General features: G+C 39.1%; 1 protein-coding gene across 2 annotated transcripts; it reads left to right on the forward strand.

The window, feature by feature from the left end:
- The first annotated feature begins 1,760 nt into the window (after nt 1-1,760).
- VCAM1 (vascular cell adhesion molecule 1) lies at nt 1,761-9,154 on the forward strand. 2 transcript variants are annotated; one of them, XM_065657291.1, is made up of 8 exons: nt 1,761-1,907; nt 2,622-2,900; nt 3,526-3,843; nt 4,467-4,739; nt 5,330-5,596; nt 6,042-6,308; nt 7,807-8,077; nt 8,806-9,154. In XM_065657291.1, exons 1-8 carry the CDS (start codon nt 1,856-1,858, stop codon nt 8,972-8,974), a joined length of 1,896 nt encoding a protein of 631 aa, XP_065513363.1. In that variant the 5' UTR covers nt 1,761-1,855; the 3' UTR covers nt 8,975-9,154. The 2 variants fall into 2 exon arrangements, with proteins under 2 accessions (XP_065513363.1, XP_065513362.1); XM_065657290.1 differs by lacking the exon at nt 7,807-8,077.
- The last annotated feature ends 3,164 nt before the right edge of the window (nt 9,155-12,318 follow it).

A 12,318-nucleotide genomic window follows, 5' to 3' on the forward strand; every position in this document is an offset into this window, starting at 1 on the left:
AATAAAAATAATATATTATGGGAGAATCCACTGTGGCAGTTGCAGAGAATTTTGGCTTTATCGACTTTTGGTAAGGTATTGCTAGATACTTCAGATTTCCCTGTTTTATTGTTTTCTGGGTAATTCTTGGGTTGTTTCGTTTTTTCATATTTTTGAATATTGCTGTTATTATTCGTTATTACTATGTTAATATATACTTTCTGCCTGAGATTGTAATTTTTTATTCTTGCAATCATTACATCCCTTTCATATTTATAAGTTTATGATAATTGTATGAAAATAGTGGTTGACCCTTCTTATCTTACCTAGAGTGTGTGTTTCTGTAGCAGTTTGTACTGTCCAAGTATCCTTTGATGGGGCTGCAAACATGGGGGCACCTGCAGTCAGGAAAAAGCAGAAAAGAAGACACGTTGCCTGAGGGCCAATGGGAGCCTTATATCCTCTGGTACCTCTCTCACCTGAACAAGATATTTTGGAGTTGGCATTAGGCTATTAACCGTAAAATCTGCTTAACTCAAGAAGTATTATGTTGATGTAGTGGCAGATTTTCAGCAATTAAATTTCTTTAGCATTTACAGCATTGTTACTTCAGCCTTTATTTTTCCACCTTATTACTCTTTTACTAGATATTTGAATCTTTGCTATTCATAAAATATGCTATATGATGACAACATTTCGTAGACATCAAATGCCTAAACTATTACATGCCAAATGATTTGCCAGAGACATTTTGAAAACATATACGTTTTGTTTTGGATTTCTTGCTGCTTTTATTTAGTGATTCATAATTGACCAATATGAACTGATCAAGCTGTTGAATAAATAAACAATTCAGGTTTGGAAACCTTTATCCATTCTTTGCATTCATAGCATTTCTCAAATGAAAATTAGCACTGAATATGTTATTTTACTTTTTTTTTTTTTTAAATATATAACATTGTTGCTATATTAGCCAGTAATAATTGTCCTCAGAAATATCCCAAACTGGATTCATATGCCCACTGGAAACCAAACACTGAAAATAATCCCTGAGTTGTATTATCAACTCCTATACTTCGATTATACATAAACAGGACATAAGAGAGCTGGGAGGCATATCAGTAATGTGGTGCGTACAAGTAGCAACTTGAAAGAGGGACATTTTAGAAGCACTTTTAAAGTGAGATTGGGAAAATCAGTTCATTCAGTTCATCTGAACAGGATGAGCCTGATTCAAGCCGATCAAGTCACATCTCCAGACTTCTGTTATCTGACTTATTTCTTCATTTTTAGGCATCAAAAACACTTAGCGACATGAGTAACACCATCTCTTAAGCTGGTAGCACAGTTTTCAAAGGAAACACTGAGTTAGGTGAAGTTAGTTACAGAACTGAGCATCGTTGGAAGTATTCTCAAGATTCAGCCCTACAAAAACATTTGTGCTGAAAGCAAACTTGAGTAACTCTTCTGTCTGAGATATGGTGCCATTCAATTACTTGGAATTACCCGCCTTCTTTCATTTTATCAGTTGTTTGCAGGATCAGATCTTGACTTGGGCTTTTTAAGTCTAGGAGGCACTTTATTCCAAGCGTTCCTGTTTATTGTTTTTCTGGGCTTTGAGTTCTGTAGTGAAGGCAGCAGCAGAGGGCGCCGGCCCAGCCCAGCCCGGTCAGTCTGTGCCTGGCTGCTCTGGACTTCCCCGGGCCGGGATTTCCCATCCCACCTCCCAGAGCCTTTATAAGAGCGTGCTGGGGCTGCTCTCATAAGCTGTTGCAGAGCAGCAAGATCTCAGTGTGCTTCTTCACAGAAAATACGAAGCAAAGCTTTTGCATTTGCTTTCTTTACCCAGTAACAGCAATTACAACTGTTAAAACAGATGGGAAGAACACGCCAAGCTGTGCTAATAATTTTGTATGCCTTAATGACTGGTAAGTTGGGGGGGTTGTCTGCTTGGTTTTAATTCTGTTAAGTATAAACTGACCTGCAATTTACTGTTTGAGCTTGCTTTCTCTTTGTTCCAGTTGCTTTTACGTGTCAGTGAATACAGTTTTCAATTAAGTAGTTCTGACAAAATGTCAGGAAGCTTCTTTTGACATTTACTTTGAGCTTTTTTGTGCTTTGCAATGACACAGTAATTTTCTTATTGAGTTTGCTAAAAGACAGTCTAGGAGACAACTGCATGTTTGGTTTTTACTGTCATCCCTGACAATATTAGTCAAGTTTGGTACGGAATGTCCTATTGAAGGTGATTCTGCGGTTGTCCTTGCTGTCTTACTTACCACTCCTCCCCGCAAATGTTGAAAAGTTTTACAACCAGATACACCTGACCAAAAAAAACCAAACAAACAAAACCCCCAGTTGCGCCAATGCATTGATTTTCACTGAGAGCACTGAGTTTATGCCATTTTGTACATGAGAACTGTCTGTTAGAGTCATCTGAGTCTGTAATCTTTGACAAAAATACCAATGTTTATTTGGTGTTTTGCAGATGTAAACTATTGTATGAGCTCTATCAGTTTAACCTCCACACAACTGTGAAAGTAAACTTGCAAAGTAATGACCTCATGTCACAGTAGAATATGAGAATAGGAAAATAAATGTTGAGAATGCTGCCGAGTTTATGTATGTTCTCCCTATTGCAGTTAAAGCACTTGAAATGGAGATTATACCTGCTAACAGAGTTGTTGCACAGATTGGAGAAACACTCGTACTGACATGCAATAGTACTGGCTGTGCATCACCAAGCTTTTCCTGGAGAACCCAGATGGACAACCCCCTTGGAGGAACAGTGAACAACCACAGGACATACTCTACCTTGACTATGAATCCAGTCAGCATTGTGAATTCTCATCATTATCTGTGTACTGTCTTCTGTGGTGAGAAAGAGAAAAAAGAGAAGAGTATCAAAGTTGAACTTTACTGTAAGTAAAAATGTGAAATTCTCCTTTAGTAGTGCAAGTTCATAAAAATCAGTAATTGTTTTTAGATATTGTGGTTGGTAGTTAACTGGTAATGCTAGGGTAACGAGTCTGCTGTAGCTCAACATACATTCTCATGTAACATTCCTTTATCTGTCTGTTCAAGACTCTTTCTCAACCCCTTTCTGCTTAGTTTCTGCAGTGAATGTAGTACATACTGGTCTTATTTATTCTTATTCTTGGTAGTACTTGAAAGCCAAAACATAGACTCCTCAAAAGATTAATGGAGCTAGAAAAAAAATAAAACAAACAAACAAACAAAAACCCTGACAGCAAAAAAACACCAGCAGCCCATGTGGTTAAGGTGGATGTCCTGCTGGATCTTATTAGATCATTTGTGATCATATTTCAACAACTGTACAAATATAATTCCTGTTAGTGTATGAACTGCTTATAAAAGACCTGTATGTCTTTGTATCAAGATATATTAATATCTTGTAATGAAGTTGATATAATATTGTGTTCTGAATGCCTCTAAACTCAAGGTGTTTGATGTCTGGATTTTGCTCTTATGTTGACCATGGAGCTCATCTCTGGTAGACTAAAGAAATGGATTTTATTCTTTTAGCTTTCCCCAGCGATCCTGTCATTGAGATCAGCCCATCCTTAGTTGCTGGAGCACCCGTAACTGTCCTCTGTAAAATTCCTGATGTGTATCCTTCTGATCGCCTGGAAGTACTCCTGAAGAAAGAGGATCATGTTCTTCTTAAGAAAAATTTTTATGCAGATGGCAGCACAAATACAGAGACCAAAACTGTGAAATATTCATTTAATCCCACGGCTGAAGATAGTGGGAAAGAGATTACCTGTGTGGCCAAATTACCGATTGCTAATATGGACTTTGAACCCAAAGAAAGAGTAGCTTCTCAGAAACTGAATGCTACCTGTAAGTATTTTTGTTCTAGGGCTTTCAGACCAAGTACTCTTTTAATGTTAAGTTTCATGGAATGGGTTTACAAAGTGTGTGCTATAAATAATTTATAATCTGCACTTCTTATCTGTATTATTTTTGTAGATAATCTAATGTATTCAGTTGAATTCTGCTGTATTCAATAACAGTCACTGAGTCATTGAATACCCATTGTTGTTCATGACAGAAGTTAGGCAATGCTTTGATAACTCCCCTCTCACTCTCTTACCTTGGGCACTGGTGCCTAGTCAGATAGTGAAGACCAGAAGAAAAGTGGCAGCATGCAGATAAAGAATTGTTTTTAAAATTGCCATTGTATGCTTAGCAGTTCCAAGTTTACAATCCTAAACAACAGGGAGGCAAATGTAAGAGTAAAAAAAAAAAAGTACACATTTTGTCTAGCTTAGTAAAGCTTTCGAAGTTGCAAGCCGAATGTCTTGTCAGGTCTGGAAAAATTATTGCACTGTGTTACTGGAATACAAATGATTAATTTTTTTCTTGATATTTTGTCAAAGTACCTCTAGAGAAGCTAGTGTTAAAGATGTGCATGTCATTCTTCATGAACTTACTGACCTCATTCCTCTTTTGTTCTCTTTCAGTTGGTCCACAAAATACTGTCATTACCACATCTCCAGGCAGCTCGCCAATGGAAGGAGACCCTCTGAAACTCACTTGTGTGACTGAGAGTAATCCACCACCACAAATAGTTTGGAGAAAACATCTGGCCGATGAAAGCATTCAGAATCTGGTAGAAAACAATGTCCTTTCTATTCCCCATGCCCGTTCCACTGATTCAGGACTGTACATCTGTGAAGTAATTAATCTGGTGACTAATAAAACTGAGAAAGCAACTGTGGACATTGTTGTACAAGGTACAAGTCTGCTTGAATTTAACTTCTGTTATCCAGTACCCAATTGGCAGCTGCCTGTTGGGTTGGAGGATGCTGAGACACTGAAAATTAGGAAATTATGGGCCCTTCCTTGTTATGTATTCATGATTTAGCTTTCAATTTACTGCTGCTCTTCATGGGCCGTGCTTTTCATTTCTATGGTTAATTTTCAGCTAATTCTCTCTGTACTGCTGTTGTCCATGCATACCTCTAGACATTTCCTGCAATGCAACACTCAAATTGATAAAAGAATCTGAGAAAGCAGCAGTGTGGGTGACACTGTTATTTGCTTGAAATGCTAATGTATGTAGCAATTTCACAGGGGCATCACAGTTTCCTTCTTGCAGCTAGTAGTTTTAGTCATTAGTAGTAAATTTAGTAGTTATTTAATAGTAAAATTATTTGGGACATTATTATTATTACTGTTTCAATAGAGACAAAATTATAAGATGGAGCCAGGGACCAAAACCAAAATGAACAGATCCTTGGGCAAGCAATCCCTGCTTTCTTAAAATGTTCTTAATCTTTAGTACTTTTACATTAGTGTAACAGCATTTTCTTTCGTTATGCAGGTGCTCCAGGCATTGCAGAACTCTCTATTGAGCCTTCTGCAACAGTTCAAGAAGGAGAAAATGTTTCCATACAATGTTCTGCTGAGAGTAACCCTCCTCCCAAGATTATTTTAAGGAGAAAATCTGACAGAGCAGACATGGGGCCTTACAGTGAGGGGAGAATTCTTCTTCTTCCATCTGTGACGTTCCTAAATAGCGGAGACTATGAATGTGTAGCAGAAAATAAGTTTGGGAAAAGTAAAAGTGAAATAACACTTAATGTGGAATGTAAGTATGTGTAATGTTTTCCCAATAATTTGAAAATAATTAGTTAATTCTCCACTTACGTCAGTGATAAATGTAACCAACAAACTAAACAAAACCCTGTGAGTACAAAAAAATCAGCATAGTCCTCAGCTCTTCCCCAAAGAAAGAAGTAGTGCTGATGAGCAAAACAAAGACACGAAATCTTTAATTTAATGATAGTCTTAACTCAGGATCTGAATGAGTGAGAGATTGATCTACCTTCTTAATATTATTGGTTAGAAGTATTTGGTTAGTATGTTTAGGCTATAGAGAGTTTGTTTGAAAGCTCTGACAGTGTGCATTTTACTTATTCTGAGAAAGAAGCAGCAATTAACTTTGGAGGCCAACAACCTGGCATCCAGTAGGACATGTTGGCTGCATGTCTAAAAAATCCAGTGATGATTAACTACAGGATTCTTCCTTTCAGATGGACCAAAGAATACAATGATCTCTGTTATCCCTGCTAACACTGTTAAAGAAGGAGAAACTGTGACGATGAAATGTACTAGTTCTGGTAATCCAGCTCCAGTGATCTCTTGGAGGAAAAAGAAGGCCACTGGGGAGCCTGAGAAAATTTTTAAAGATGCGACTTTAATTGTACAGAACATAAAAAGTCAAGATCTGGGGCTTTATGAATGTGAAGCTTATAACCAATTTGGCAAAGAAGAAAAAGTTGTGGAATTACTTGTTCAAGGTTAGTAGAAGACAGAACACAAGTTTTTTGTGCTATGTATTTTATGTCCAGATATCATTCTGTGAAGGATGGGGGAGTTCTGTCGTTGATATCAATGGAGTTAAAAGGTGGCCCTGATGTCATTAAGTAATTTAGGAAGCTTTAAACAATGAAGGGTGAAATCTGCCTTAGTACAGAGAGCTTATGCAAAGTTCTCCTGTCAGTTGAGCTTCCATCACTCCTTCCAATTGGCAAACGTATGCATGAGGCAAAGAAGCCATGCAGTGCCTATATTTTCTTCCAGATAGGTCTCAGGGGAGGATCCAGATACCTGCATACAAAAGATTCAAAGAGAAAGTACATGCTGAAACTTCTCTGTGGCGGGACTGTATCACAGCCCCTTGGCTCTCCTTTAAGTTATGACCCTGTATCCCATTCTCACAAGCTGCATTTAAGCTGTGCCATGTGCCGATTCCTCAATCTACATGCAATGATAGCAAAGCCTGCTTTTCAGCAGTAAGCGGACTTCTCTCCTTTAGCCCTGCTGCTTCTGTTTATTGCATGGCAACAGTGTATTGCTTAGGGATCACTTCTGTCGCTAATCCATCTCTCTTCCTTATTCTGCACTATTTCTGTAGCTGCACCAAAAAATACACTTTCAGTTTTCTGTTCACTTACAGTGATACAAGGAGAAAGTGTTACCGCCCCTTGTACATCTATTCAGAGAACTCTGTGAAAGAAAGTAGGTGATGGGATCAGAACCCTTGAAAGGGTAGATGGCAAATACACCATAGGGCTCAGCCAAAGGACACAGGGACATATGAGTGCATGTCATTAATGAACTGGGAGAGCAGTCTCAGCACATAGTACTTTATCTCAAAGGTTAGTTAAAATAACTACTGTGCAGAGTTAATATTAGGATTTGTTTTAGACAGACAGAATCACACCTTCAATTCTGTTAAGAATGAATTGTCTTTAAAAAACCCTAAGATGAGTTTCACAGGTTCTTGTCACAAGTGTAGCATCTTAGTGCTATTGAAAATTTCCATCCAAACCAGCAGATGCACAAAATAATTGCTGCTTCAAAATTTTTCATAGTTCCACTTCCACCTTTGAAAACAGGATGTAAAATTGTGGAACCTAGTGAAAAAACCCACTATTCTAGGACTCCTTCCTTTGCCTTTTCTATTTCTCTTCTGTTGAAAGAGGACATCAACCTCTGGGTCTGTTGATCTGTGTCCTTTCATGAACTCAAATGAATTAACAGTGAATTTAAACTTCATATGATGTAAAAGATACGCAACACAATCCATCAATTGACAAAACATTCTTTCTGTCAGCTGCTGTTGACTGCAGTGTGTAAAGCATAGCTAGTGACGGAGTAGTGTCTAAAGTGGTGTGCTCAAATATGTATCCATTAACTGGATTAGTACTTTGTGTGTACAAGCTGCTGATGCTTCATGAGTTTTTTTGCTTCTGCTTGTTGCTAAATCCTACCTTGCATTTCTTTTCTTTTCAGTTCCTCCCCAAAATGTTACTGTGTTAGTATATCCATCAGAAAATGTTAAAGAAGGAGAAAATGTCACTATTACATGTAGCACATACAGTAACCCACCATCACAGATGGTCCTGAAAAAAGTCCATCAGGAGAACAAAATTATTTTGCCATCAGTGAATGGAACCTTTATACTCTACAATGTCACCAAAAACGATACAGGCAGATATTTGCTTGATGTTTTCAATGAAGTTGGAAACAACATCAAAGTGATTGATATAGCTGTTGTAGGTAGGTAGATGTGTTGCCTTAGATTTATTTCGTATGTACTTTCTAATGGATTTTGTGTCAAGGTGACCACAACTACTAGTTCATGGCTGATCCTTGTGCAACAGTACTTCAGTTAACCTAAAAAAACCCCAAATCAAACCAAATAATAGAACACCTGGTGAGAATAAGCTGGATTTAACCTCCTTTCAGTGTGGATGTTATTGTTGCTCTTACCTGAGTTGGTGCAGTAGCTTTAGGGATAGGGCCAGAAAAAGGTGAATCCTGGCTGCATTTCTGTCCACATGCATGAACAGTGAGACCAACCCAGATAAATTTCTGTTTCACAAAAAAATCTAAAGATTAGGCTTTTTAAACATGATCTTCTCCTGAAGAACTTTTTCCAGGAGGTGGAAATGTTCCCTAATCTTTCCTGGGTAAAATAGATTATATTATTATTGTGTTCTTCATGGACTCCATGGTATTCTTCATTGTAGATCGTATCAGATGGGTTTGAACTTGCATAGCAGATTCAAGACCAAGATAGTGGCCAAGCGTGTAATAGTACCAAATGTGTAATATGGAGTTACTAAAGAAAAAAGCATATGGAAAATGTTTTGAAATGTACTTTGTGCATGAAAATAGAAATAGTGTTCCAAATGGAGGTAATTAATAACACGACTTTTACAGTAATATACATGTGTCTGTTTCAATCAGTTTTTTGCAACTCTTTTCTCCTTTTGTCTCCATTTTCAGGAAGACTGGAAAAAACAGATCAAATGATACCACTGATTATTGCATTCTCCTGCGTAACAGCAGTAGCAGTACCTGTGGTTGCAATTTGGATCTACGTGTCAAGAAAAGCAAAGATAAATGGATCATACAGTCTTGTAAAAGCACTCAGGCTGAAAGTGTGATTGCATGAATATAAGTCTAAGTTCATAATAAGCAATGTTGTTTATTGTTGTGACTGGTTCTACTCTTCTGTAACATATGGTAACAAAAAAGTGACTTAAGAACACCACCATGTGATAGCAAATGGATTTTTTTCATGTTTTGATAAGTATTTCAGTATTTAATTTAAAGGGAAAGCTAGCATCCTGTCCTGGAAGTTGGTAAATTACTTCTGTGTTGCAGCATGCTGAACAAAGAGTTCCTTGGAGAACTAGGTTTGTACATAGTGTATAACTTGTGTTATAAATATGTTCAACTGAATATCAGTTTGTAAAATTGCAGTCTTACTGCACCTGTACAGAGAAATGTTACTTCAAAGACATAAATCAGCATTACTTAAGCTGATCAGATAATAATATTTTATTTTGTATTACTCTACAGAGTGAATGTTTTTAATATGATTTGTCTGCTTGTGGTAATGTTTAGAAAATGTTCTCTTTTTGCTCATATTGCCATAAACTCTATACCTTCAATTACGTTACGCAACCCCTGGGCTATGCGTTTCTAATTCATTTAAGATCTCGAGGCTCATTCGTGAAACATTTTATTTTAAATATTATTCAGAAAGTGTCTGGGATTATAGTCTAGTTAGTTTTAGGACAGCTGAGGTATTTTTGTATTTTGTATTTTTAATCATTCTCAAATCAATGTCAGAATTCTGTTATTTCATCATGAGCCAAATCAGACAGATTGTTTAGAATATGAGTTGCTGATAAATACACTTCACAGATTTCCACTGCAAAATAAAATTACCAGTAGGTTTCTTTGACTAGATCCCCCTAGTGATTCTTGCTTAAGATTATGTCAGAATACATATTCCTATGGAAGGAACCAGTGAAAACTATCATCTTTAGCAACAGCAGATTTGAATGTAAAGGCACAAGCAAGGCAGGCAGTGACACAGGCAAGGGGGAGAGGCAAAATCTCTGCAGCCTCAGCAGTGGTGGGTGGGTTGTTTCCTGAAGAAATCCCCTTCCCAGACTGCTCTCTGTGGAAAACGAAACCACTTGCCTGACAACTTTCCTTGTAATAGACAACCGGTGCCTGTGTGCTTCACCCTGGTTAGCACCTTTATTCTCCACATGCTCTCTCCAGTGTTGGCAAAAGGGCTTTGAAAATAGTGGGGTTTCTGTGCAGAGACAAAGATGAGGGGGAAGGAGAGATGGAGTTTGATGGCATCCTCCCTTACATCCCTTCTCCTGGCTCGCAATCCTGCTTTGACTCAGCTGGTTGGTGATGTTCTGCGCTGAAGGGAAGGTGGTGTGAGGTGCAGGCGCTGTGGCTGAGATGTTGAAGTGAGTTCAGTCTCAGCAGCCCTGAGCCAGTGTGTTAGGCACAGGGAGGTGGGCTTGGCTCCCCCAAACTTGCACACATGAGGTCAAGCAGAAATACGTGAAAAGAGCCTTTAAATTATACAAACGGTAACAACTGCCCCCAACAGCAACACCAATGCAGATGTCTCTTGGCAGCTAGCTGCTGGATGAAGCAGTGGTGCAGATCTCCCATAGCTTTTTCATACCACGTCCAGCAGTGTTTTGTGCACAGTAAATCAGTGCACGCAGGGTCCCGCGCTTACCTACAGTTGGAAAGTGGGGGTGTAGCAGAAAAATGGAAGAGCGGTGTGGACTTGGCTTGGAGGAATGTGAGCATGTAGTAGGAGGGTGAAGAAAAGATTGAAGACAGAGGAGGAGGAGAGCTTTGACAGGCCCGTGACATACATTTCTCGGAGGTGGTGCCAGGCAGATTTATTCAGAATCATGTCAGGCCTGTCTCAGTGCTGTCTTGTGAAAAAAACAGAAAGCATGATTTTTCCACTGTGCAAAACTTTGGTGCACACACATTTTGCAAACTGGGTATAGTTCTGGTATCTGTATTGCAAGAAGGATAGAAAAGATACAGAGGAGGACTGGAAAACAGGAAAAATGAAAATGCCTGGGACTTTCCAGTTTGGAGTAAGAATTCTGAAGGAGGAGGGGATATGACTGACGTTTTCCAAATCATGAAGGCAGTTGATAGCAAACAGATGCAGAACTGCTGTTTGCTAAATCATGCAATGTCAGAACTTCAGGGTGTGCAAACTATGAAGAGAGCAATTTAATGAAAATAATAGAAATAATAGAAGGTGAATGGTGAATTACTGGAAGCTGATGGAGAATGTTGTGGAGGATAACAGTATCAACTGGCTCAAAAGGGGAATGGAAAAAATAATGGACTAAGGGTCCATAAACAAATGCTAAAGGCAATAGGCAGAAATGTACAGTATAACATCCCTAATCCAATGGCCATTGATGCTGAGGAATCCTCAGGGAATATACTGCAGAAAGTGTCCCACTGCTGGAGACATACTGGGGTAGCTGGATCACTGGTTAGACCCAGAAGGTTATGTCTTGCCTTCTTACACCTTCTCTGAGCAATCTTGGGCCAGGCCTACTTGGAGAAGGGGCTGAGCAGTTCCTGTGCTCTTTTTCCCTCTACTGTAATCCCTTAGGAGGAATAAAAAGAGGAAAGATGTGTGGGAGAGAAAAGGGAGTCATCCTGCAATAGCACTTTGGTGCTTGTGTAGTCTTTCCTGGAAGTTCACCTACAGGTTCCTGATATGTCTCCACTGTTGGTTTCACCAGTATTTGTGATACAGATACAGACCTTACTGTCTACAGGGCTTGACTGCCCTCTCAGGGTCTCTGTTAATTACTAAGTCAGTAGGAGTTGGCCTGTGATTTCAACAGACACAGATTTTCAGCCAGAAACACTAAATGAATAGATAGAGCTTGTAGTGCTCACTTTAGGAGAGGCCACTCTTGTGAAATCACCACGAAGGACCTTGCCAGGGGATCTCCTCCCTTGCTGTCTGATTTTTGGTGTTTTCCAGGACACTTAATGATTTGGGCAGAAGTTTGTCCTATGGCGGTTAAAAGTTCACAGTCAAATAACTTCTCTTTTTATTGAAAATTACAGAAGGAATATTGTTTCTCCTTGCACTAGTTCTCATCAAGCAAAATGCAAAGCCTCTGCCCTGGCAAAAAAAGCAAGAACAGCAGTTCCAGCCCAGCAAGCACTTTGAGAAGGGCTCAGAGCCGCCTGGAGGTCTAGGTAAGAGGCCCTGTCACAGGGCCTGTCTTTATGACAGGAAAGTGGTCTGTAGAGCAATGGGCTGTGACAAGTCCAGCCAGGTTTTCCCTATGAAGTCACCTCACAGGTTATAGAGATGCATTTTCCCCTGTCTGGGACTGTGCTAAGGCACACCGGTTGCCCTTGTGTCCTCAGAGCAGGGGTTTATCCCAGCAGTACATACCATGCGGCAATGCTAATGCTAAA

This window comes from Caloenas nicobarica, chromosome Z, assembly GCF_036013445.1.
Source record: "Caloenas nicobarica isolate bCalNic1 chromosome Z, bCalNic1.hap1, whole genome shotgun sequence".
Lineage (NCBI taxonomy): Eukaryota > Metazoa > Chordata > Aves > Columbiformes > Columbidae > Caloenas > Caloenas nicobarica.